A 22,943-nucleotide genomic window follows, 5' to 3' on the forward strand; every position below is an offset into this window, starting at 1 on the left:
AGTTTCGAACCCAGGATCTCAAGTCTTACTTACCGCACAATCCGACAGTTTTGTTGAACATAGTCGAATAGGGAATGTATATGATTGCCGTAGCAATAGAGGACAGACTGTATTCCACACGAACATGTAGATGAGGAATTGTAAGTACCACCCGTCCACCATAGTTAACAACCACGATTCCTCCACCCATCGGAAAGAAAGGAAGAACCTCTCTTGAGCCGTTTACGTAAACCTAAGGTGCACAAACATATAAAACTCATTTTGAAAGTTGAACATGCAACTTTTGTGCATATAGTTCTAATGAAGCGTTGGCTGGAAAACTTTGGTGGATTGGGGATTTAAACTAGTGATGTACCGAATCGGCGAAATTTCGATTCGGCCGAAACCGAATATTCGGCGGTTTCGCCGAATAAATTCGGCCGAATCAACCGAATCATTTATGACGTCACGCGAAGTCGTACGCTACGCGTTTGACATGAAAATTTTTTTTTATCTACCAGGCAATTAGTGCAGAATAGTTGTGTTTCGTCCTCATTTCAGTTCTGTAGGGTTTAAAATTGCCTCAAGCATGATTGGCAACCTGTCAATGAGTTGCTAATTTTTTTGACAACAGTGGGAAACCGATAATGTGTTGAAATGTGTTGAAAAAGATAAAAATTGACGCGATTTTCGTTATGTTTGGGCTTTTAAAAGATTTGCGTGGTACCTTAAGCAGAAAAGACACGTTTAACGCTTTACATTTATGTTCGTAAAAGATTCGGTTTCGGCCGAATCGCAACAAATTATTCGGCCGAAACCGAATCTTTGCAAAAATGACCGATTCGGCCGAATAAATCCGGCAAACCGAATATTCGGTACATCTCTAATTTAAACCCACTATTAGAGGCGCTATGTATGTATGCTGCCATTGATCATTTTGTATGACATTAGTTAATAGACGTTGCGTACGTGTATAAAATTCCCTAATGCCAAAATGTAAGGTTGTGTGTATGTATTTTAATGTGCATTTTTGCCCTGTTGGCAAATGTTAATTGGTCAGGTTTTAAAGTTCGTTTAAAAGTTCGTCGTTAGCAGATTAAAATCAGTCCACGAAATTATGTGGTTTATCAAAAAGTTAAGAACTAATCTACAGAACACAAAACCACAAACTGGTCCAACGTACCATGTAAGTCCTCATGGTCTCATCATACCCCAACTCGACTTCAGTGCCGTCCCAGACTACAAAGATTTTCTTCAAACAAGTCAATGTCGAGTTGTCCACCACTGCGCATATTGTGTTGTCGCTAAACAAGCAATTAGGAATTAGCCACAATTGCAAGGATATTTTAATGTTTTCACCAAAAGGACTTATGATTTTAGACGAAAACCTTTGTTAAGCTACTTACCTGTATATATGAAGGCGGTCTGAATCCCTGTATGTTACCAATGTGTAATGGCAAGCACCCATGAATGCGTAAGCAGTGCTATCGAAAGTCACATAATGAGGATCTCCAAAAACGCTACAGACGCCTGTATAAAGTATCGAAGGCAAATAAAGATGCAATTTAAGTAATAGAAAACAGTTTATATTACAACACCAAACCTCCTTGTCACAAAATATGTTACGGCAAGGTAATATACTGGGTACTGTAAACCGTTAAACTTGTACGCAGGTTGTACAAAAAACATATTGTTGTATAAGAATAAAAATGTGTACACTGATGATGGCTTAAACATTTGCCAAAATGTTTGAATATTATAAAGCGTGTCGCCTTTTACGTCTATTTGAGCCTTTATTTTCGTTATTAAACTTACTAACAGATTCATGCATAGTGTTCAAGCATAAACACTTATCATGCATCGAAAAATTTTGTCCTTAGATTGCATAGAAAGTCATGTGTATGTTTTGTAATTTAGAATTCGACACGACAAGTTTGAATTCTACCTAACCAGAAAATCATAAACGGCAAACTCAGCCCACTTACATTGGCACTCGTATGTCGGGCAACAGTGATCAGATGGATTGTGTACCACGGTAGGTTGCCATCCATTCACACACTTGGGCTTTACAGTGTTCGGACAGTTATCCAATGACACGATATTGCAGCTATCACAGGAACACGAACACTGCTTACGCTGGCAAGCGACCTTCCAAATATCACCGTTCTGAAACACGAGATTTAATGTTGTCAGCGCAAAAACAGATACAGTATCAATGTCTATATAAGTGTTCAGTTTCTTTTATGCCTTTTAGTATATGGTTTTATTTTGAAAGCTTTTTGTTATTGTTACACCTGAGAACAAACGTATCTTCATTTTAAAGCTCATTTTGAAACGTTCAAAAAGACTTAATGATTACGCTATTGAAAAATTAGTTGGCAGTTTTAAGTGATTAAAATTTGCCTGATAAATGTCCTCGCCGTCTGTGCACGTGTTAGCACAGCATTTCTTCACGTCGCAACACCTTGTACTATGTTCCTTATCATCTGTAAGGATTTCCCCATTGTCACAAATAGGGTCTGTGGGACATTTTGGATAATCGCAATCGCACCTGGACAAAAACAAAGTTTATTTCCTACACTTTTAAGAAATCTAAATTAAGTTACTGAACATACCCAAAACACAATTATTTTTTTACAACATAAAACTTTAGCGGTTATGCTGCCTCTAACAACCAAGACTTCAGGCAAAAATATGAATTCCAAGTTAATTATACCACAAAGCAAATAAAACACAATGTGGCTAACGACAATGGTGATCAAAAATTTAAAAGATCTGACACTATGTGTATGGTTTTATATAACGTTTGTACAAGGCACCATACCGGTCTAAACTATCTGTTGTAATAAGTGTTTTACTCTGACAAAACTGCAGTTAGAGCAAGCCCTAAAATTAGAACCTGGTGTTGGTGCAACAAGCGGAAGTGTTGAAATGAACCAGTTTCTCGTGTTGAGGGCAATACTCGTACGTGGGGTCCGGACAACTTTCATGTAGATCCCGGTATATTTCCACAGCCGGACAGCGCTCACCCATATCTCGTCGCATGCAAGTCTAAGATCATTAACATATTGTTAGAGAATGAAAAATAATTTTAAAGTAACATAATCAGTCAATGAATTTATATGGAATATACATGATTTGCCTAACTGGTTCCTTATTCGAAATTCTATTTTTGACTGATTCTGCAACTTGCATTTCATTTTCAATCTCAGTTATTTATTTTCATTAATGACCATGCTGTCAGTGGAAAGGGTCTGATATTGTTCAGTATAATCACTCTCATATTGTACTTATGAGTTTTCCTTTTTTGGTGGATTTTAAGCACACGCCGTTGAAAGCTAAAATAACAATCTAACTTGTGTAAACAGGATATTTAAAAGCCATACAGGTAGATAAATTTAGAAGAATAAGTCGTTGGTCTTGAATGATCAATAAAAATATTGTTGATTTTGTTTATCAAAAAAGGATAGCGACTTGAAACACACAAACTACCCGGCACATTAGAGATGAATTTTGGCATATTATTGAACTTACCATGGTAACACAGACAGGGTCGTGGCTTCCTGGCCATGTTTCACCGATTTCACGTAAAGTGCCTTCAGTGTCAGTACAACGAACACATGTACATGTATTATGCGTGCAGCAAGGATTGATTTCAATCTACAGAAAGGAAAAAAAGTTGATGTATGTTCAACGAGCACTTCGTTAAGCGCAGAAAGACATTGCTTTGACAAGATAAAACGTGCAAAAAAATTTGGAATAAATAGCAATTGATATAAAAATTGGAAATCGCTAGCAATTGGAATTGATAGGAATCAACTGATTAAACGAAAATGACTAAAATGAGCAAATGACCTGTTGACTTTCAAATTTTACGGAAATTCACATATATATGACATCACACTTAGGTGCAGTTATTATTAAGGCGCGAACATTACGAAAATGTGTTTTTTGAGATAACATTGATATCAAAAAGTATTAAAATGTCATTTCGTGGCGATGTGTGACTTTTTTGAACAAAAGCATTTTGGTACCAACCTTTCCCGGCTGTTCAATAGGCAAACACGTGGCATTCGGTGGTTGACAGGTGCTATTGTCGCAAACACAGATATGCTCCAAACAGCACGGATCGCTCATTGGATTTAGGACCTGATCAAAAAAATAAGACCGTTACCGAAATGTCTAATTCTACCTTGAACCTTTACAGTTTGTTTTAGTATCTTCTGTATATCTGTATATGATAGGACACGAAAAAGAAACACATAGGTCCACTGAAGTATATATAACCTATGTGTTGATGCCTTCTAACAGCTGTGTTATACTGCTGAAGTAATCATTGCTGAGTTTTGTTAGCCTACACTACAGTAGCCCAAGCGAAGGACCGGTTAAGGGGATTGGTGTAGAGTTGTAAGTCGGGTCGGATTCGGGCTTAAATTTAAATAAAACGGGGTCGATTCGGGCCTGAATTTACACTCGCGCATCATTTTAAAAGCAATTTTGCCAACTTTCGGACTTTTCGTGTTTGGTTTTGAAACAAATTGGGGCTTCGAACCGGGTTTTAAGATGGATTCGGGACCCACTTTCAACCCCAGTTCGATGGGGGTCCTTTCCAAAAACGCAAACAATGTGAACAATTGTTGAAGTGACAAAGAATATTTGTGTGTTTCTAAAGGTGATACACCTCTAAAGCCTTTGAAAACTCTTTCCTTGGATATTTTTTGCAACAGAACATTTCTCTTACCTTCTTTTCCCATTCCTGGCAGTTTACAGGTTCTTGGTTACATGGTTTGGGGACACAAGCATATTTTGGGCAACAAGTGTCATCAGCACATCGGTTATCTGGCACAGCATAAGAACCCGCAGGTGTCACTTCCAAAACCTCACAGTGGGAACAGTTGGGTTGGACTGGGCAAAGTTGGGTGTTGCAATCTATGTAAAATAAATGCATAGAAAATAAGTCCTTCATTAAAAAATTGCGGATAAAATTGTTTGATTACTAAAGAACTTATATTTTTTTACAACTTAAATCTATTGAACTCAGTATTACCGGTTTGTAAAATAAGTTGCTTTATTATGAAGTGTTTTAATTCAAATAACAGACTGTGTACAAGGTTTGTACGTACGGGTTAAAGTGTGGAAGCGTACATGGTTACATAATTTAACTGTATTGATTAAAACAAAGTTCAGTTCAAATCAAACTAACGATCTGCTTACAATTTCATGCGTTTAGTTCGTAGGCGTTTTACAACTCGTTTTACAAAAAAAATGTCGATTGATATTTTACTACCATTAGATTTTGCAACAATTAATTCAAGAGCCGTTTTTCGCGTTTAACTAGTTTGTGGACATTAAACTGCAGCGTGACAGTGTAGTCTACTAACCGCATGTGCTGTTGATGACGCAACCGCAGTGCGATGACGTAACGGGGGAGCATCCGACGGCAGGACAGTGGGCTTCGTCTAGGCAGTCGACCGTGGTAAGGTCGGGACATGTACAGTTGTGTGTTACGCAGTGTAAACCGCCGTCATTAAGATAAATCGTATCAACGGACTCGGGATAAACACATGTTGGTGAATGGGCGGTATCCGGATCATATTCCGGACGACAAACTGAACAAGAAATAACACTTACATAAAAGGTTTGATGATAGCTTTAAAATTGTTGTAAACAGTTTTTTCTATACATATTTTAGCCTTTTATTGCACTAGGAAATGATGTAATATAAAAAATGAAATCAATCTCCTTTTTTCTTAAGAAAAAAAAAACGTTTAGAATCATAAAAAATATTTTATCAAGTACATAGAGCCAATACAAACACTTATTGTGTTTTAGAAAAAATTCTTAACAGAAAGCACAAACCAAGTTATCAATTCAAAACTTTCGGTTAACCAGCTTCAATTTCGCACGCGGCAACGCGATATTTTTTCGCAACAATATATTCTTGTAAACCACAACAAGCATTGTTCTTTGTCACAAAGTTTAACTGGTGTAAAACACTGACCCTAACACTTACCACACTCGATTCCTGGACAGCATTCGCCTGGGTGTTGTGTCACAATTTGTTTGGCGTAATAAGGGCATTCCACTGTTCCCACTGGAGGGCACTCGACCGCATTTGATTTTACTTTGTAACATCCCATGTCGTCTGATACGCATTGCAACACTGTGCAGTTCTCCTCCCATGTGTCACCAGGACTCTGTGGAATCACACACAAGGCTCATATGTGGCTTGTGACTTGTAACATACTTTTAAAGGTGTAATTGCTTGATGTGGTGTGTCAAATCTGATTAATCCTACAGGTCATGCAAAGCATTTAAAGCCAGTACTTCAGGCCAGGGTACTTCGACTTGCCAACTACCACACATAAAATTTTATCGTGTATTGAATTGGTTAGGTTAATGAACACATATGTGTAATCCCAGATGTGGCGATATGTTGGAACTGTTTTACGGGCTGTGCTGAAATGAAAGGTATTTTTAGAAGTTACCCTGGAAAATCTAATAATGGTGTACCTATTTGGTAACCTACATAAAGCCACAACAAATAACACTGAAAATCCCTTCATATTTTAAACTAAAGTACTTAAAATTAAGTTTGTTAAGGGTTTTTTTAGGTTTGTGTCTTACTGTTGTGTCTAAACAGAGTGTAAAACTAAAGAAGAAAATTGCCTTAGATCCTTTGAAATTGATAAACAGCAACCGTTTATTTCCTGTTTAGGACTGATGATGCATATTTTTTGTGGGCGAAAGCGATATCTGCAGTGGTTTGTAATAAGAAATACACAGACTGATTTGAATTTGCTGAATTTGTCAGCTACGATGTGTCTGTGCATGGGACTGAAATAGTTTGTTGAACATCCGCGGATCAGGACGATTTCTGTATTAGCGCATCTTCAAATCGCAACCGTTTGTTTCTTATACAACCTGACATACCTTAAACTCTAAGTTGTAATAACATCCACTGCAGTTACAACTGTATTCGTCGCAGCAAGGGCCTTTGGTCGTGTGAAGTACTTCATGTGGCGCACAGTTAGGCTCTGGTGGACAAATGACGGATTCACACGGGTCCACGCACATACAACAGTTCACACGAATTTCGTAGTCATTGCAAATCGGAGGAGACTGAACGAATGTGAAAATACCAAACGTTTCTATTACGATCAAGTGCTAACAAAAGTAGTTAAAAACATTTTACACTATTAAACACTAAACGTTATACACAATATGTATTAAAACTTCGGACATTTTACACCACAAAATACCCCCAAATAACATTTATGTTGTAAATCTATCTAACAACATGTATTATGACTAACCTGGTCAACAATATGACAAATCAATCCATCATTGACGTCACATGTCACGTGGTTTTGCAGGGGGGCGTTATGATCATGGGCGTTTCTGCATTCAATATCTCTCTTCAGGTCGCAGGTGTCGACATAGTCCTCCACCTTGCCTATAAGTTCGTACTCACCACCCTCTAATGCTGATGGATAGTTGTTATTCATCCAAGGTGACCATGAGCAAACCTCCACTTCACCAGCTGGGCAACCTAAAATGAGACATTTGTGACTAAAATCTGTAACATAGGTACACAATGCACAGTTCTAAATATTCTAAGCAAAAAGATACAAGCAAGTATTTGAGTGCAAAAAACATAACAACGTTTCGACAGTTTCCATTGCCATCGTTAGGTGAAATAATACCAACAGAAGGGATGTGTCCCGTAACATGTCATGTAGTTTATACATACTGTTGGATTACACTCTTAAGAACATATTTTGATCTGTTGTAGCCTATACATACGTGTGTGTACAATGTCTTACATCGATATCTTGCCAATTAGCTTATTTTTACTGAGAATTTGCCGTTTTCGTGCATCTAATTGTTTTTTGGTTTGTTTTTTTACCCTGGTAACTTGCACTTTATTGCATCAACATACAAGTTTACCTTTTGTATTTGTATCCGGACATTCACACTCGGTTGGAGGGACGCATGTCCGTTTGCTAGGGCTGTACAATAGACCGTCCTTGCACCTGATAAACGGACAAACACATTTTATTAATACAGGTGAGAGAAAATTACAGGAAGCTATTACCAAGCAACATAGGTGGCGATAATTCTTTACATAAACTAGTTATCCCCACATAGTGTACTAATACATATGCTAAATATGTGGAGGTTAAAAAGTTCCTCTCCACTCATTAAGATTTTTCGTATCCAATGAAAAACAAATCTGTTATGCTTCCCTCGAGCCATATTGCTGTTTTTTATTAAATATAAGTCGCCAACACGACTCAGACTCCACAATATTTCAAAAAAGACTCCGATTTAACTTTCAAAAGTGTGACTCAGGAGTCTTCACTAAACCCTGTTTATGATTTACCATACAAACACACCAGTCAAATCTTTTTATATCTGGGTAAATAAAATGATTCGGTGTGTAATGTCTTTTTATGTTGCCACATAAAGTAGAAACCAAAATCTTACTCTGGGTAGCATCCTTCATAGCAGCCCTCTAAACAGTTTGCACAACATATTTTCGGGCATGGTGGAGCGCAGGGTTCGTATTTCCACAAACAATCGTCATCAGTGTTGAATGCCTCACACATAACGGCTGAAAGTGGACATAAGAAGTTGTGATGCCAAAAATGCGAATAATCTCCAATTTTTTTTCAATGATTAAAACATTTTGTTGACAATGATTGCATACAAAAGTATAAGAAAGAGGAAACATTGTTATTTTTGGAAAATGCTGTATATTTTTTGTGAAACACTGTTTGATTTTAAGAAAAACGGAATCATTATAGGAAACACTGCTTACGGCAAACGTCCTGGTTTCTCCAGTGTACAGCGATACCAAAAGCTCCACAAGCGAAGGCATAGTCAGCTACACTCGCACAAAAACAATCGCAATCACCGCCAGCGTCGCACGAACACGCTTCTTGAACGCATTTGTCATAGAAATAAGCAGGAGACAACTGTAGTACAGACAAAGGTTTAAAAGACTTTTTCGTGTTTTTTGTACTAATCAACTAATGGTAGTTTTGCCATTGTTTTAGACAGTGGCTCTTGGCTTTTTTATGATGATTACCCCTAAGAGTAACGAAAAACATTACTCTTTTGGGGGTTAATACCCAATTGTTAACAACACTTACAATGGCAGCAAAGCAGTGTTTTTAGTTTTGCGAAATTGTTGTAATTATGAAACTTTAATTTCATCGTAGAAATTCACCCGTATGTAAACCACAAAAATAGTTTGTGTTTTGTTACCAACTACGTATCAATGACCGTTACAAAATCACCTAACAAAAATCACTTTACAAAAATAATCGTCTTTGCAATTGATTACCATACCTTGTTATGACAATCCTTGAAGTCATTCAAAATAACAGCGCACTTCTGCTCCACCCAAGCCATCTTGTTTCCGCAATCGATACTCGTCATATTGATGACGTCAGGGCACTCTGACCCGATTTTCCAACTGTTCGCGAACTCGACGGGGTCGGTGGTGACGTCATTGGTCTTCTTACGTAGGTCGTTTGACGCGTCACCATCATTGTCACCGCATAATCCACATGAGGAGATCGCCTGGCAAGAAAAAGTCAGATCGGGTCTGTTAATTTTAATCAAGTAAAAACTAAAAGCTGAAAGAAATTCGGTCTTATTTAACAAAATCGGTTAGTTTAAAGGTTCATGGACACACAAATTATACTTTGAATTCCTCTTAACGCACACAAGAAAAAAAAGATAGAAAAAAATTATTTCAACCAATTTGCAAGGCCTTTTTATTCATGAACGACCATTTTCATTCATTTACGACCCTGATGCATTTAAACGCTATATGCGATTAACCAGATTCGGGTGGTGTACCTATTACAATACATTCCCGTCCTAATTAAATCCAGACTTAAAAAAGTTTGAACTTAAATTTTTGAGATATAAACCAGACTTGAATTCTTGTCCAATGTAAACAAATGTACAATATTACCTTGAGATCATTTGCAAGTTGTAAGTAAACGGTCGTGGCCTGGTCCCATGTCAGTCTCAAACCGTTGTCACTGTCCACAATTATGTAGCTACCACGTCGAGATACAGTAACTTGAATAGAATTGAGTTCTGGTACATTGTCTCGGCTTTTGATGATCGTGTATTGCGTGTCGTTTGTGCCATCAAAGTTAAACTCGTATTTCTGTAAATTACAAACTCGTATTTCAAATCTAAACTGTTGAAACATGAGTTTTTTTTCTTGCTTCTTTGTCATCTTAGTTTTCAAATAGGTTGTACGTGTACTGTATGTGTTTGGTGAGCCTAACCTGGACACAAAAGTTACCAAAGGATACGATGATTTTCGTTACGATACATTAAAAATTTAAATTTATTCAGATCTTAGCACCATTTGACATTCCCTTATTACAAGTTTTGTATAGTAACAGAAATTGAGATGAGAACATGAAACAGTCAGTTATTTGTCTTTCAATATAAAAGCTTGAAGCCGTCACATTATAAGCAAGCTTTCATATTGAGTTTTGAAGCAGTTGCTTTACTATTGTGGATCCAGGTCTTCTTCAGTTTTTTCCCAGTTATGGCATTGAACAGATTAGGTGAGGAATAGCTTTTCAACCTGTTACTCCCAACCGATTGGAGTGCTGTAAGGTGGCTACACTAGTTACATTGAAGAAACGCTATGGGTCGAAACAGTGTGCATTGACGGCAGCATAGTTGTCAACCTTACAAACAATAAAAAAGGTTCACTTACCCCAATCACAACATGAACCGTTGTCAAGCACATAGCCTGGTTGGAACCAGGACAGTCATGGCTTTTAATTGACACTCTGTACACGTAATCGGTGGCAGTGACATCTGACAAACTGCCGTGACAGCTGTCAGTGGCAAGTAGGTAGTCACAATCGCCGTTGAACGTGTACTGCTTGTCATCAAACGTGTGGTAGAACCTGCCACCTGTCAGCTTACATTCATCGTAACAACGTGCGTTGTTGGTCACCCATTGTGAAGCAGGTCCACATGTCCTAGTAAATATTGCAGAGTATTGGTTAGGTTAGGTAATAAATAGGAAAATAGATGTGTGGTAGTATTTTTTGTTATATTTGAATGAGTATGTTTCGGTGCTTAAAGTAAACGATGCATTTTTTTCCGTTTTGCCAAACAAAATTCCATAATATTTGAGTAAGTACGTTTCGATGCTCAAGGAAAAAGATGTATTGTTCCTTTTTTGACAATTATGCCTTTCATTTTATACATTACAACTTTAAATAACTATATGGCCTACATTTTTCGGCACGCTTCAGTGATTACAGTTCCTTGTGGATAATCGACGCCGTCTAACACACACGGGCACCGGGTGGCGCTAATGCACTTGTCACCAGATCGTACCAAGCCAGCTTTACATCTACAACCTGTTAAAGAGAGTTTAACAGTAAAACACTAAAACAAATCAAATGTTAGGGTTGAGCCTTACCAACACTTGAAACCCCCGTTATACATTCCTATAACTACATTATTTACATTTTTAAAACTCAGAGGACTTCTGTATAACCGCAACATGCAATTTCATTGTAAACCAGGCGTTTAATTAAACCCAAGTTGCCTAGTAGTTGCTTTGGATCTTGAGGTAAGAAGGGTCAGTCGAGCATAATAAACTGTCACCATAGGCGTCGATTTAGGGGTGACCGGGGTGACATGTCTCCCCTCCTGAAAAAACAGGGGTGACAACATATGTATTGTCTCCCCTGTTTTTGTTTGAAATAAAGTATTGCCAGAAAGACCGCATACACGTCTATACCGTAAAGTAGTTGAAACCGGCTGTTTGTAAGATTGAAGGTCACTATCAATGACAAACGCAAGTGTCTCGTGGTTTGTTACGCAACGTAACAATGGTTGCAGTAACAATCGGCATTGTTATGTGATTGTTTTATTCCCAGTACTGGCTGGTTGTTCAAGCATCTTATATTTGCTTTATGTTAACTGCAGGAATGACTAGTCAAACAAATATTATAGGCATTTTTGCAGCCAAAACGCAAGCAACCCTCGAATAAGACGTTGCCAGTTTAATGTTGAGTTGTTTAAAAATCGTCACTTACAATGTAAATGAACATCTTGAACAATGTTTACTTAATTCCTGTGGCAACTTCACTATCTGTCTGTGCGGAAGTTTGCTATATCTGCAAACTTTGTTTCGTTTGTTTAACCCAGGGGTCACCAAACTACGGCCCACATTTTTTTGGATTCATAGGATTACAACGCCCGAAATAGACCACAACCAATTTGTTATGTCACAGACGAGACTACAAGTGTTAATTGTGCGCGAACAATTGCATTCTTTTGTTACTTGTGACGTAATATACGAGCATTGCTCGTTAGTTGATGCTAACTATACAATTTAACAGTCGGATCACCAGATTTTAAATGGGACTGTAGAAAGACCATATTTTGGCCCACCTATGAAAATCGCATCGCGGGCTAAGTATGGAAAGACGGCGCTAGAACATGTTAACTATGCGGCTCGCGCGAATCGTTATTAAAGTTATCCGGCCCGCAGTGTAAAACGTTTAGTGACCCCTGGTTTAACCGAATAAGAGTCATAACTTAGATCGTGCGCTCGCCAGGACAACGGAGCAGTTAACGCAACTGCATTGTGTTCCTAAGATTGTGGGTTTGAACGGCTGATGGATGATTCCAAAACATGGAAAGGTCTCCCCTAAAATTTTGCAAATAATTAAAAAATCGACGCCTATGACTGTCACATATGATAAGCTTTAAGCATCCTAGAAGGACATCAATATAATGTTTTTTTACAGAAGTTGGACTAGTTTCTATGAACTATGTTAGAACAGGTGATTTGCAAAAATGACATAAAACACTGAATTTTGTGTTTTCCCACAAAAGCTTTAGGTAGAAATCTAGACGCTTGTCACAAGCACAATTTGATGTTGCTTAGTGTGCAATTTACCTCTTATAGCCGCGTAAGTGTCAAGTAAACAAAGGCAAATCGGAAACACAAAACCTCGAAGGGTCTCAAATGGAGTTATCGCCTGTGTCTTTTATGAGTTTCGAAAGCAAAAATTGCATTGTAAAGGAAATATTTCTCCTTGCTGTTTAAACATTCAACACAGGTTGTAAACCCAAAACAACGTCAATGGGGTTAAAAGTTATTGGACCAGAAAATTTTCAGTTCAACGTTCGTATGAACTGTTGTTTTTTTCACACATTTTGCGGTGACATGGTTATTTGCAAAGAAGGCGTGTTATGTAGTGTGACAACGTCAGTAATGCTGTTAAATTTAACGATGTGCGCCTTTGACATTATAACCGTTTGTCACTCAAAAGCGTCAGCGTTTGAAAAATATGTTTTGTTCTTTTTTTCTCCATTTTCTTATCCAACCCTTTTTTGCCGTTGTTGTTACGACATTTTGTGCGAGCAAAATCGTTTTGCTTGCAGGACTAGTGCCGAGTTGTAAGCTGGGCACCTTTTGTGTCGCAATTTTACCACATTTTGGGCCTAATTCCGGCCTGTACTCTCGTATTGATCCCAAATTTCCAGCCCGCTTACAATACTGCCTCGACGAGTTTATAACAGCATAATGCTATAACGTACCTACGTGCTATCAAATTCTGTAGCAGGTTGAAAATAAGTACAAATGTTAAAATTGAGTTGTTTTAGCCTCATTTCAGGCCCTGAACTTTTGTAAGTTATGAACATATCGTTTATTGGTCCAAAATACAGCTTTGATGCATCAGTTCCATCGTTTACTGACCTGGGGTGCAAGTTGTGTCCGGACAAGTCTGATTGAGGTAACCACAGGTCGGAGCGCATGCGATTCCTTGTTCAGCAGACTTTAACGCACTGCAACCTACATAAACTTCATCTGCACTGCAAGCTTCAGGGCTAGGGGTGGAGCTGTCCTCTATAAAATAAATGATATGCGAGCGTTTAAACCATTAAAGGGTGTATAATATTAAATGTAGTACAGAAAGCAGTCAAAGTCTGTATCTGTATAAGTTTTCAGTCTGTATGTATGTATGTCACTAGGAATTTATAAATCCTTCGTATAACTTATTCTTGACTCGATAAAACTTAAATCTCAACAGTTAAAACAATATGTCACATGTGGTATCAAATACACGACTAAGACGGAATACCTAACCTCATATACCCTGGATTTCTGAAACTTGCAGGAGCAAAAAAATGAGTAAAATTAATAACTAACCTTCTCCGCTGCAAGCGAGTATCCCGGCTGTACAGATGCTGCAAAATAAAAGAACCGTAAATTGGGCATCTAACTCAGGTGTCAGGAACAACTATCACGCGAGATAATTTTCCATGGCACAACAAACCAAGTACTTGGTAATACGAAACCGTTGCAAACCACTGTTACCCACAAACATATCGGAATGCGGAACTGCAGTTTGACATTAAAAGTAAATTGATGCGAGTTGTTTAAAAGGTAAAGAAGTTTAAAAGGTTATTACTTTTTTAGTCGTTTAAGGTTCCCGTAGGTGTTGATAATATCAAGTGTTTTAAGCAAAAAATACATTAAAATTTGTTTTACGCGTGGTAGTAAGCCGTATATCTGAATTACCAAGACCAAGAGCAGAAATAATTTCACTTACCATCGTCTCCCTGTAGATGGCGACACCTCGTGGCCATTTTCAATCCAAGTTCCGTCATTTTGAAAGCAAGGACAATCTTCTTTTTTGATGCACGAGCCATCGTTGGAAAGGTACATGCCTAAAAAACCATACTTATCAAAAGCAATAGTTTCAATTACCATAATGGACTTCTATATCTATTAGTCCGAACTTATATATATATAATGAAAGGTGGAAATCGTTGCGACAACGGCAATAGAACAGGGAAAGATTCCCAGAGTATTTACCAGGATTTATAAATTACACAATCACTATAATTTTAGGAACTTACCAACAGGACAATTGCATCCTTGCACCTTGATTTCATTTGAACAATATTGATGACCGGCCAATCCTCTACAAGTGCTGCCACAGCGTGTACTGCTGGGTTGATAGGTTTGTTCCACCGGGCATTCGTAATCTTAAAACGAGATGAAACTAATTGTTTCTTAGCCTAAAACCTGGCCCCACCAAATCATCCTGAATAATAGGCCCAATGGCAAAAAGCGTTTTTGTTTAATCTGCTTCAACTTACTGCAACTTGCATTTTTAGCCCAATCTACAACGACGTTTGCTCTTAGACAGGCGTCTGCATACGCTTCTAGTGCTTTGCATCCACATGATAAAACCCCACTGTCGCATCCGCATACTGCAGTGAGACAGTTGCTTCGGAAGGGCTCGTAAGGAACACGACTACGGCACTCGGCAAACAATGGTCCTTCCATAATGCGACAAGTCAATTCGGCCTGAATGTCTGTTAACGACAAAATATCGCAATGATTAAAACTTTTGAAATTATGCTTTAGAAAAATAGAACTGCAAAAGTAACCTGAATACAAACGTAATTGCTATTTAAAGTATATATTGATGGAAGCCTTTAAGCAAACACTTTCTACCTTTAGCGCATAAGGTTTTAAAACCTACATCTTTAATGCACATAAGTACTGAAAAAGCCATGCTTTCCACCACGAAAAATTTGCAAGTATGGTTTTTAAAGACTTAACGAGGAATGCTTTTATACCGCCATTTTTAATACTAGCATATGGTGCTAGAACAAAAATTTGAGAATTTAATCAATAGTTTTGCAAACAAAGTAGTACAATACACTTTAAACAACTTAAATAAAAGATTTGCAAAATATAAGCCTACGTAATTTGAATTTCTTCAACATATTACAACATTTCTTCAATAAAAAGTTTTCTTTTTTCAGTAAAAACTTGAAGAGTTTTCTCGAAACATTGGACCATATATCAAATATTATTTAGTTCAACAATTTTAAGCGACTCACTAAGGATATAATTGGACGCGCAAGGGTTAACTGGGTTTGCCATTACTTCAGGGCAAGTATCAGGATATTTCCAGGAGTTTCCGAACACCACAGTGGATGCTACCTCGCCATTCTTCGCCTGCAAGTCATCTGTGGTCACGTGATTGTAGCTTCCAGCTAAACCACGCAATTTGCCTGCCAACGAAATCTTTTCATTAAGCCCGGTTTTATAAAATAAAAAGCGTAAAAGAACCGCTGCGAGTACAACGATATCTTTAACGACGGCTCAAAAGTTGGAAAAGAACGTTTTTTTATGAAATATTGTGCTATCAATAAACCATATCTATTTTTCTATTTGAATTTATTTTACCAACAAAAGTATCAAACGTGGCACTTTATTTCATATCTATTTAAATTTATTTGCTTCATCAAAATATTTGAAATGTGTTTCGCAAACAAAAATGCAACAAGGATAAATTATGCTACAATTTGTTTTCTGGCTATCGTTTTGTTTTCTATAATTTTTGTCAAGGTTAAAATTGCCAACACATAGAAATACAATAGCTGACCTTGGTAGGATGAGGGGACGGTAAGGATGAGCGTTCCATCGCTCCAGAGAACTCTAACTCCGGTTGAACCGATAACAACTTCAGAATACGAGTGAGACAACTTGTGGCCATAAAGTGGGCCTAGATGCAAACATCATAAAAGCTGGTTAAGGATAATTTATATTATGTTTTGGCAAGATGCTTAATCTAATACGAAAACTGAACTCGTGCCAATTCATAGGTAAACAAGAATCTGCTAAAAATATTCTTAAAAAATCAATTATTTTACAGTTACTACCATAACTTACCACTTGTTGCAGGCAGGGTTGTCTGTAGTTCGTTTTGTACACTCACATATCCATCTTTGCCAAGAATCATAAAATAAGACTGTTCGTCCAACGCTGCAATTACCTTCACTTTCCTATACACAATAACATAACAAACCAACGTGCTAGGTTACCATACAAACACACAGTTACGTCATACTTACGTAACACACGAATACAACGACCCCAGGCCGCATGTTTCGACGTGGATGTAGATCGTAAATGTGGCGTTCATAAAATCTTCGGCAAATAGGTATTGACACTGGCTGCCGGAAAAGTCGAACCAAGTCCCGTCAAACGAACGGAAGTGCCCGAAGCCATAAGCACCCGCAGTTGCTTGAATCAAATACACAAACTTTTAATGCTGGTGACAATTCAGGCTAGGTAAATATATTTTCATGTGTATTAAAAGTAAGGATTCAGTGCAGCTGGTGGCAAAACATGGCTGGTGTAACAATCTAACGCCACTTCAATTTGTTGGGAGTAACAAGCTGAAAAACCATGCCTCACCAATTCTGTTGTAACAACGGCGCATGAACTACAGGTGGAACTAGTTCGCCTATGTTTTGTCACTAGCTGCGCTAATGAGGCTATATGCGTCGAAAGAGTGTGCACTGTCTGCAGCTTACTTATCGTTTATTGGCTTGATGCGTTTATAAAAGCAATATTATTTTTATGTATATTTTAGACATTATTAACAAACGTGAAACTAAACAAAGTTAGAGTGTGATCCTAGAGTAATAACTCTGCTGTCGGTTAAACCACTAGAAACGCAAATTTGTGAAATGTTCTAACCTCCGCATGAACCGGTTTCAGAACAAGACCAGATTGAGCCTTCACAAGTGCTAAAAACAAAAACAGTTTAAACATTGAAGTTTTTTAGGAAACGGATTGAGATTAAACACAGTTTGCAGATTTTTATCAATAATTGCTTTTATTGTAGTTATCCGAAAGGTTTTGTTTCTTAAATTAAAAAAATGTATGCCAGTGTTAAAAGATGCATTTTCTCATGACAAAAATGAGTAGGCTTGGTGAAAAAACATTTTAAAACAAGTGAGTCATGGAATGCTTAAAAGAACCACTATCATGTGGAAAACCCCGAAAACACAATTTATCTCCAAACTCACCACGTCTGGCACCCGCTTAAAATATTCTCTTTAGGCCTGTATTGAATACCACTATGAAGGCACGGGCATTGGGACTGCTCTACACACATATTTCCATCCCAGTATAAACCTGGTAAAAACAAGGGATGTGTTTTAGTCAGGGCGTTGGCCTTCCATTAATGGCTTGGTTTCGTGGGTCTGTCAGGGCAGGAATAAATTGAACACAGAGACATGCATTAAAAGGGTGTTGATATTGACTTTACATGTAAGTAACGTTTTCAAGTGTGGTGTTTTCCATACGACGTTGTGAGACTGAGATAAGCAGCTTGTGCAAATACTTAAACGTTCATTTATCAGTCGGGAATAAGTTTGAAGTGCTTTTGAGGTGTTCCCCGCCAAGAAAATGTACTTTGAAACAAGAATCAGCTTTGCTATAAGGAGTCGAAAACGATACTGATATTTACTTAGCCTTGCGGTTATGAACTGCGCAACAAGTGGGGCAAAAGGCTTCAAAAGATTTGCATATTGTCGGTACGTAAGACATTATTGCCAGAAGAGCTATACTACGTTCATGAACTTACATTAAGTACATTTTCCACGCCTCCTATTTAATAACAAATTTCACTCTATTTGTTTTTGTATCAGTTCGAACAAATTAAATCTTTCTTTACAACTCAAAGTTTGACACCATGGGCTTGACTATATGCTAATTCAAAAATTACGTTTTTTTGAAACAAAAACACGTGGGTTGTTAGTAAACATCAGTTCGCACATGCGTCTAAAAATAATAGCGAATTTTTTTTTACCTGTTGGACATTTGCAGCCATCGACACATTCGTTGCCACAGTTACCAGATCCAGGGTCAGCACACGTTGCTAGGCAACCGCATTCGGAGTACTCTTGGTTGCCAGGGCAAATACGATCTTGAAATCATTAAATGGGTTATTTTTAATCTAAATCAAGTTGCACTATAAAAACGTTCAAAACCATAAACAAACAGTAGAAATTGAAAATACAAGGCCATCATAGTCGACAATTTTTCCCCAATAATACTAACCACAAGACGTCGCTGTTCTCCACGAGCCGACATCAAAACCAGCTCTTGCGCAGTCACGTGCGTAAGTAGACAGGATTGCACAGTGACAATTGTCACGTGTGTCAGGATCGCACTGACAGGTGTCAGACACACATTGGTCGTAGAGGTCAGTGGCACTCACGTTCAATCGGCATTGGGCGAAGGCGTCCGTATAAATAACGTTGCATATTTCTCGCTCCACCTAAATATATGACAGTGATTAGTAAAACTGTGTAAAAATGTTTTAACATGTGCTTAATTTTTGTTGGGCTAAAACGTTAAGCTTCAATTATGCAACAATTTGTCCCTACTTCACAATACATTACATTTCGTATGTAAACAATTATGGTTTATGTATTTTTCTGTGTACAATTCGAACACTCCAAAACAGCGAATACAACTCCAATTTAGGGCCCGCATGCAACTGTGCTCAATTTAAAAACCATGTATTATTCTTACTTTAAGTATAGCATTACCTGATCATCGCATGACGACGTGGGAGCAACATAAGCAGTGCAGAATCGGTCAGGAACCACTTGATGCCAACGTTCAATAAATCCTGCCAAGTTAGTTTCGTAACCTGTTTCGAAACAAATTGACAAAGTTTCTAACCCTTCATCATAAGTACGACAAGACAAACATTGCACAAATTTCTCAAGAAAGTTAAATGTCGCAAGAAGCTAAAGTGTCAGTCCCAGTACTTGAACATTGTTTAACTATGATTAGGGGATAATGACTTAGTCTGATAAAACGGTTCAATTCCAAGGAAATTCGTTATCGTGTGTACATTGCACCTGATTGGCAAACATCTTGGGACATTCATTCAGGGAGCTTTGCGCTGGAACGTAATCTTTCATTTGTAGTTAAAGTGTTTACTTCAGCATAAAAAACACATCATATAGATGCCAACATTCAAATTGTATTCAATCATCAATCATTATTCATCCATTTAGCCTTTAGTTCTATTGGTTTTAAGCTGAAATTTATGAGTATAGTTTTAAAGGTTTTGGCCATACAGTTTAAGGTGGAATTAGAACTCCTAACACTTCGCTTATAGCAGCGAATGTTGGGTGTAAATTGGGCATTCTATGATGCGAATGTGAAATACGTACATAAAGTCTAAATAATTATGTAAGTTAAATGTTTTTCTTAAATCGTGTGTCAAAATAAAACACTAAGCAAGAGTGTTTATTACTGATGATGGCTAAACCGACACGTCTAATAAATAAAAGTAATTTGTTGGGTGGCGAAATATAAACGTAGTAAGTCGGGTCGGACTTTTTTGGTCGGTCAACTTTGACGAAAACAGGCTTGATTCGGGCCTGACTTCACACTCTTTACCAACTTTCGGGCCTAATTCAGGTTGTTAAAATATCAGGTACGGGAGCGCTTATAACTCTAATCAGTTTATCATGAAAACCAGTTTTAATATTCTGCTGTACGTTATTCAGTTTATGTTGCATTGAAACTGATCTCTGTTGGCTACAGCTGCAAAAACGTATTATTTTTTTTATTTTTTTTTTTATTTTTTTTTCACGGGGTTCGAACCCAGGACACTCCCGGGGACGAATCCCGAACTCTACAAGCATGCCCAGCCTTCTCCACGCCCACATCTGGTTAATATTAGTTGCTCTTATTCCCGCCATTCCAGTTGACCACAAGCGCTCTATAAAACCAGGCAAGGGGGATTCCACACACCCCAGACACTCTAAAACAAAACCACACTCATAAAACACATCGGCGGCCCGTTTTAACGGTGACTTTAGGAATTTGCTTGGCCAACTTGGGTTTGACATACGTATTGTGTTGAAATACCCTTTTGTAAATCTCGTAGACAAAACCGGGTTAAACGATTGCTTGCGACGCCATGTGACAAAATGTCAACATTGCGACATATTTCGGGCGATTACTCAAAAGGAATGAAAACCTCATAGGTTAAAGTTGTTGCTAATATTAAATTCAAACTGTTACGAGAAGTAACTTGAAAAAAAAAACGGGTTTAGATTCCAGAAAAAAAAACATTGTCTGTTCGCACTTAGATTAGAAAGCTTTGCGGCAAAACAAAACCGTTTCCAAATATTTTCAATCGCTATGGAATGATTCGTACACACTCTGCCCAAACCATTTGCATGTCGTCGATACATTACAAACGTTAGTCATATACCTTTCAGTCATTTTTTCTAAGTGTCAACTGTGGCCTTATGCGGTCTGCGTTTGTTGCAATTTTTGTAATTTTAGCACAACTAAGGAAATGTAGAAACGAAAAAGAACTTGAAAAACAACTAACATCGCTAACAGTCAAGGGGAGAATGATTATGTGTGGAAATCGTTTAGTTTTAACGACCTTAGTCAAAGCATTTCTGACTACACGTTTTATCTGAAACTATTCCATGCGTCATATTATAAGCATTTTATTCATTTCTCTGTACCGTTCAGGGTCGCAAGTGTCAGGTCAGTTGACTTTTCAAAGCAATTAAGAATCGAAATTTCCTAGAGGTCATAATAAGGTCTAGCTCCTCGTAAGACAAAGTGCCAAATATTTACTTATGCTTGGCCACGAAGAACTCAAATTGTCGCCTTTTATTATCAAGACCTTTATCGCTGCAAAGCACGGGCGCCCTAAAGGTCAATTCTCTGCCATACAATAGTGGCTCTCAACCTTTTTCACTTTGCGACCCTAAGTTTTACTACCAGAATGTGATCATCATTCCACTACCAAACCTCATTGTAACAGTTCGGCTTTTTGCTGTACAGAAATCCCTCAAAATGTGGTTATGGTTCATGCCATCACAAACTTTTAAACAGAAGTCACGGAAACGTTTTTTGGTACGAACGAAAGCATTCTGTGTTTGGTTGTGTCTTGACGACCCCCTCAAATGTGCCGAGATTCCCAGGTTGAGAAACACTATAAGTTTGTTTAGGAGGGGTAAATGTACACCCTTTAAATGGGGCTTCGTTTGGAGCTAATGATTCCTCTCTTCCAATAAAACAAAAAAATTGTAAGAAACTACTTTATTGTTTTTCACGCTTTTTAATTTATTCGCTACTGCTATGGACAAGAATTAAGTTTAACAAGCCTCGTATAATGCCACAAAGAGTTTTGTACACTTGTTTATGACATACGATAAAATCCAATCGTACGAAATTTATTGTCTCCCACCACAAAATGAGTTTCTCCCTTTGCCTAACAAAGACCCAAAGTAATACCAAATTCATTACTGCAATAAGATCAACGTTTTTGTTTGATCAAACTTAACTATTCGGGGGGTAATTTGTCTTAAACGTAAATTGTAAAACTTTCGAATCAAAGTCTTCATTGTTCTGAAGCTGCGGGCCGATGCTTTTCACTTTCCAAAATAAGTTTGCTTTTGATCAGTCTTGTCAATATATCGTTGCTCGATTAGTCATACACAGTCAATATTTTTGATCTCCTGCACTCAAGTCACGTCCGCAATTTTCCAGACTTTGTTTGCTGATCAAAGTTGACCTGATTTTCGATGCTAACCAAGCTACTTGAGACGGGAAGTTTCGGTCGACCCAAAAACGTGACATGCGACCGTGATGTCAAACTTGGCATTTTCAAGTACAAGCTCAAGGCCTTGAAGGCAGGACAATTTATTATGGCAAGGTCGGTTTATGTAAATTTTTGTTTAATTGCAAAGGGCACTGCAATCGCACCTGCTAAAACTTCTGCAACATTTACAAGTGCTTAATTGCGCTCGACTTCAGAGTAAGGGGTGGCGATAACGGTAATATGAAAAGTTTTGTTAAGTAGGAAATATATACGTGGCATATAAAAAAGAAATATTTAGAAAGCTTTTGAATTGAATTTCAAGCAAGTTTTGTGCAGCCCACCGTTTAAAATTTTGCAAACATTTTGGCATTTGGCTAAAAGTAGCGTGGAGAGGCTGTTGTCAAGAGTTCGAATCCCACCGCAGGTGTAATTTTTCTAGTTCATGTCTTGCCATTTGGGGTATGCTTGAGGTACCGACTG

General features: G+C 37.8%; 1 protein-coding gene across 1 annotated transcript in view; it reads right to left on the bottom strand.

The window, feature by feature from the left end:
* The window catches only part of LOC145205598 (uncharacterized), a 45,404-nt gene that overhangs the window by 16,685 nt on the left and 5,776 nt on the right, over window positions 1–22,943 (bottom strand). Inside the window, exons 8-41 of the mRNA XM_080078331.1 lie at window positions 19,426–19,529; window positions 18,932–19,151; window positions 18,681–18,797; window positions 17,896–18,004; window positions 17,564–17,613; window positions 16,933–17,104; window positions 16,751–16,863; window positions 16,464–16,583; window positions 15,916–16,089; window positions 15,163–15,381; window positions 14,920–15,048; window positions 14,610–14,727; window positions 14,207–14,244; window positions 13,754–13,903; window positions 11,270–11,396; window positions 10,739–11,009; window positions 9,971–10,171; window positions 9,337–9,570; window positions 8,804–8,960; window positions 8,470–8,596; window positions 7,930–8,015; window positions 7,296–7,531; window positions 6,913–7,101; window positions 5,993–6,176; window positions 5,361–5,588; window positions 4,721–4,908; window positions 4,018–4,128; window positions 3,514–3,639; window positions 2,879–3,030; window positions 2,383–2,530; window positions 1,965–2,145; window positions 1,386–1,509; window positions 1,163–1,283; window positions 34–232 (exon numbers count right to left, since the gene is read on the bottom strand). Coding sequence (XP_079934457.1) covers window positions 34–232; window positions 1,163–1,283; window positions 1,386–1,509; window positions 1,965–2,145; window positions 2,383–2,530; window positions 2,879–3,030; window positions 3,514–3,639; window positions 4,018–4,128; window positions 4,721–4,908; window positions 5,361–5,588; window positions 5,993–6,176; window positions 6,913–7,101; window positions 7,296–7,531; window positions 7,930–8,015; window positions 8,470–8,596; window positions 8,804–8,960; window positions 9,337–9,570; window positions 9,971–10,171; window positions 10,739–11,009; window positions 11,270–11,396; window positions 13,754–13,903; window positions 14,207–14,244; window positions 14,610–14,727; window positions 14,920–15,048; window positions 15,163–15,381; window positions 15,916–16,089; window positions 16,464–16,583; window positions 16,751–16,863; window positions 16,933–17,104; window positions 17,564–17,613; window positions 17,896–18,004; window positions 18,681–18,797; window positions 18,932–19,151; window positions 19,426–19,529 — 5,223 coding nt within the window. The remainder of the gene's footprint in view (window positions 1–33; window positions 233–1,162; window positions 1,284–1,385; window positions 1,510–1,964; window positions 2,146–2,382; window positions 2,531–2,878; window positions 3,031–3,513; window positions 3,640–4,017; window positions 4,129–4,720; window positions 4,909–5,360; window positions 5,589–5,992; window positions 6,177–6,912; window positions 7,102–7,295; window positions 7,532–7,929; window positions 8,016–8,469; window positions 8,597–8,803; window positions 8,961–9,336; window positions 9,571–9,970; window positions 10,172–10,738; window positions 11,010–11,269; window positions 11,397–13,753; window positions 13,904–14,206; window positions 14,245–14,609; window positions 14,728–14,919; window positions 15,049–15,162; window positions 15,382–15,915; window positions 16,090–16,463; window positions 16,584–16,750; window positions 16,864–16,932; window positions 17,105–17,563; window positions 17,614–17,895; window positions 18,005–18,680; window positions 18,798–18,931; window positions 19,152–19,425; window positions 19,530–22,943) is intronic.

The sequence above is a fragment of the Phallusia mammillata genome, chromosome 8, assembly GCF_965637545.1.
Source record: "Phallusia mammillata chromosome 8, kaPhaMamm4.hap1.1, whole genome shotgun sequence".
In the NCBI taxonomy this organism is placed as follows: domain Eukaryota; kingdom Metazoa; phylum Chordata; class Ascidiacea; order Phlebobranchia; family Ascidiidae; genus Phallusia; species Phallusia mammillata.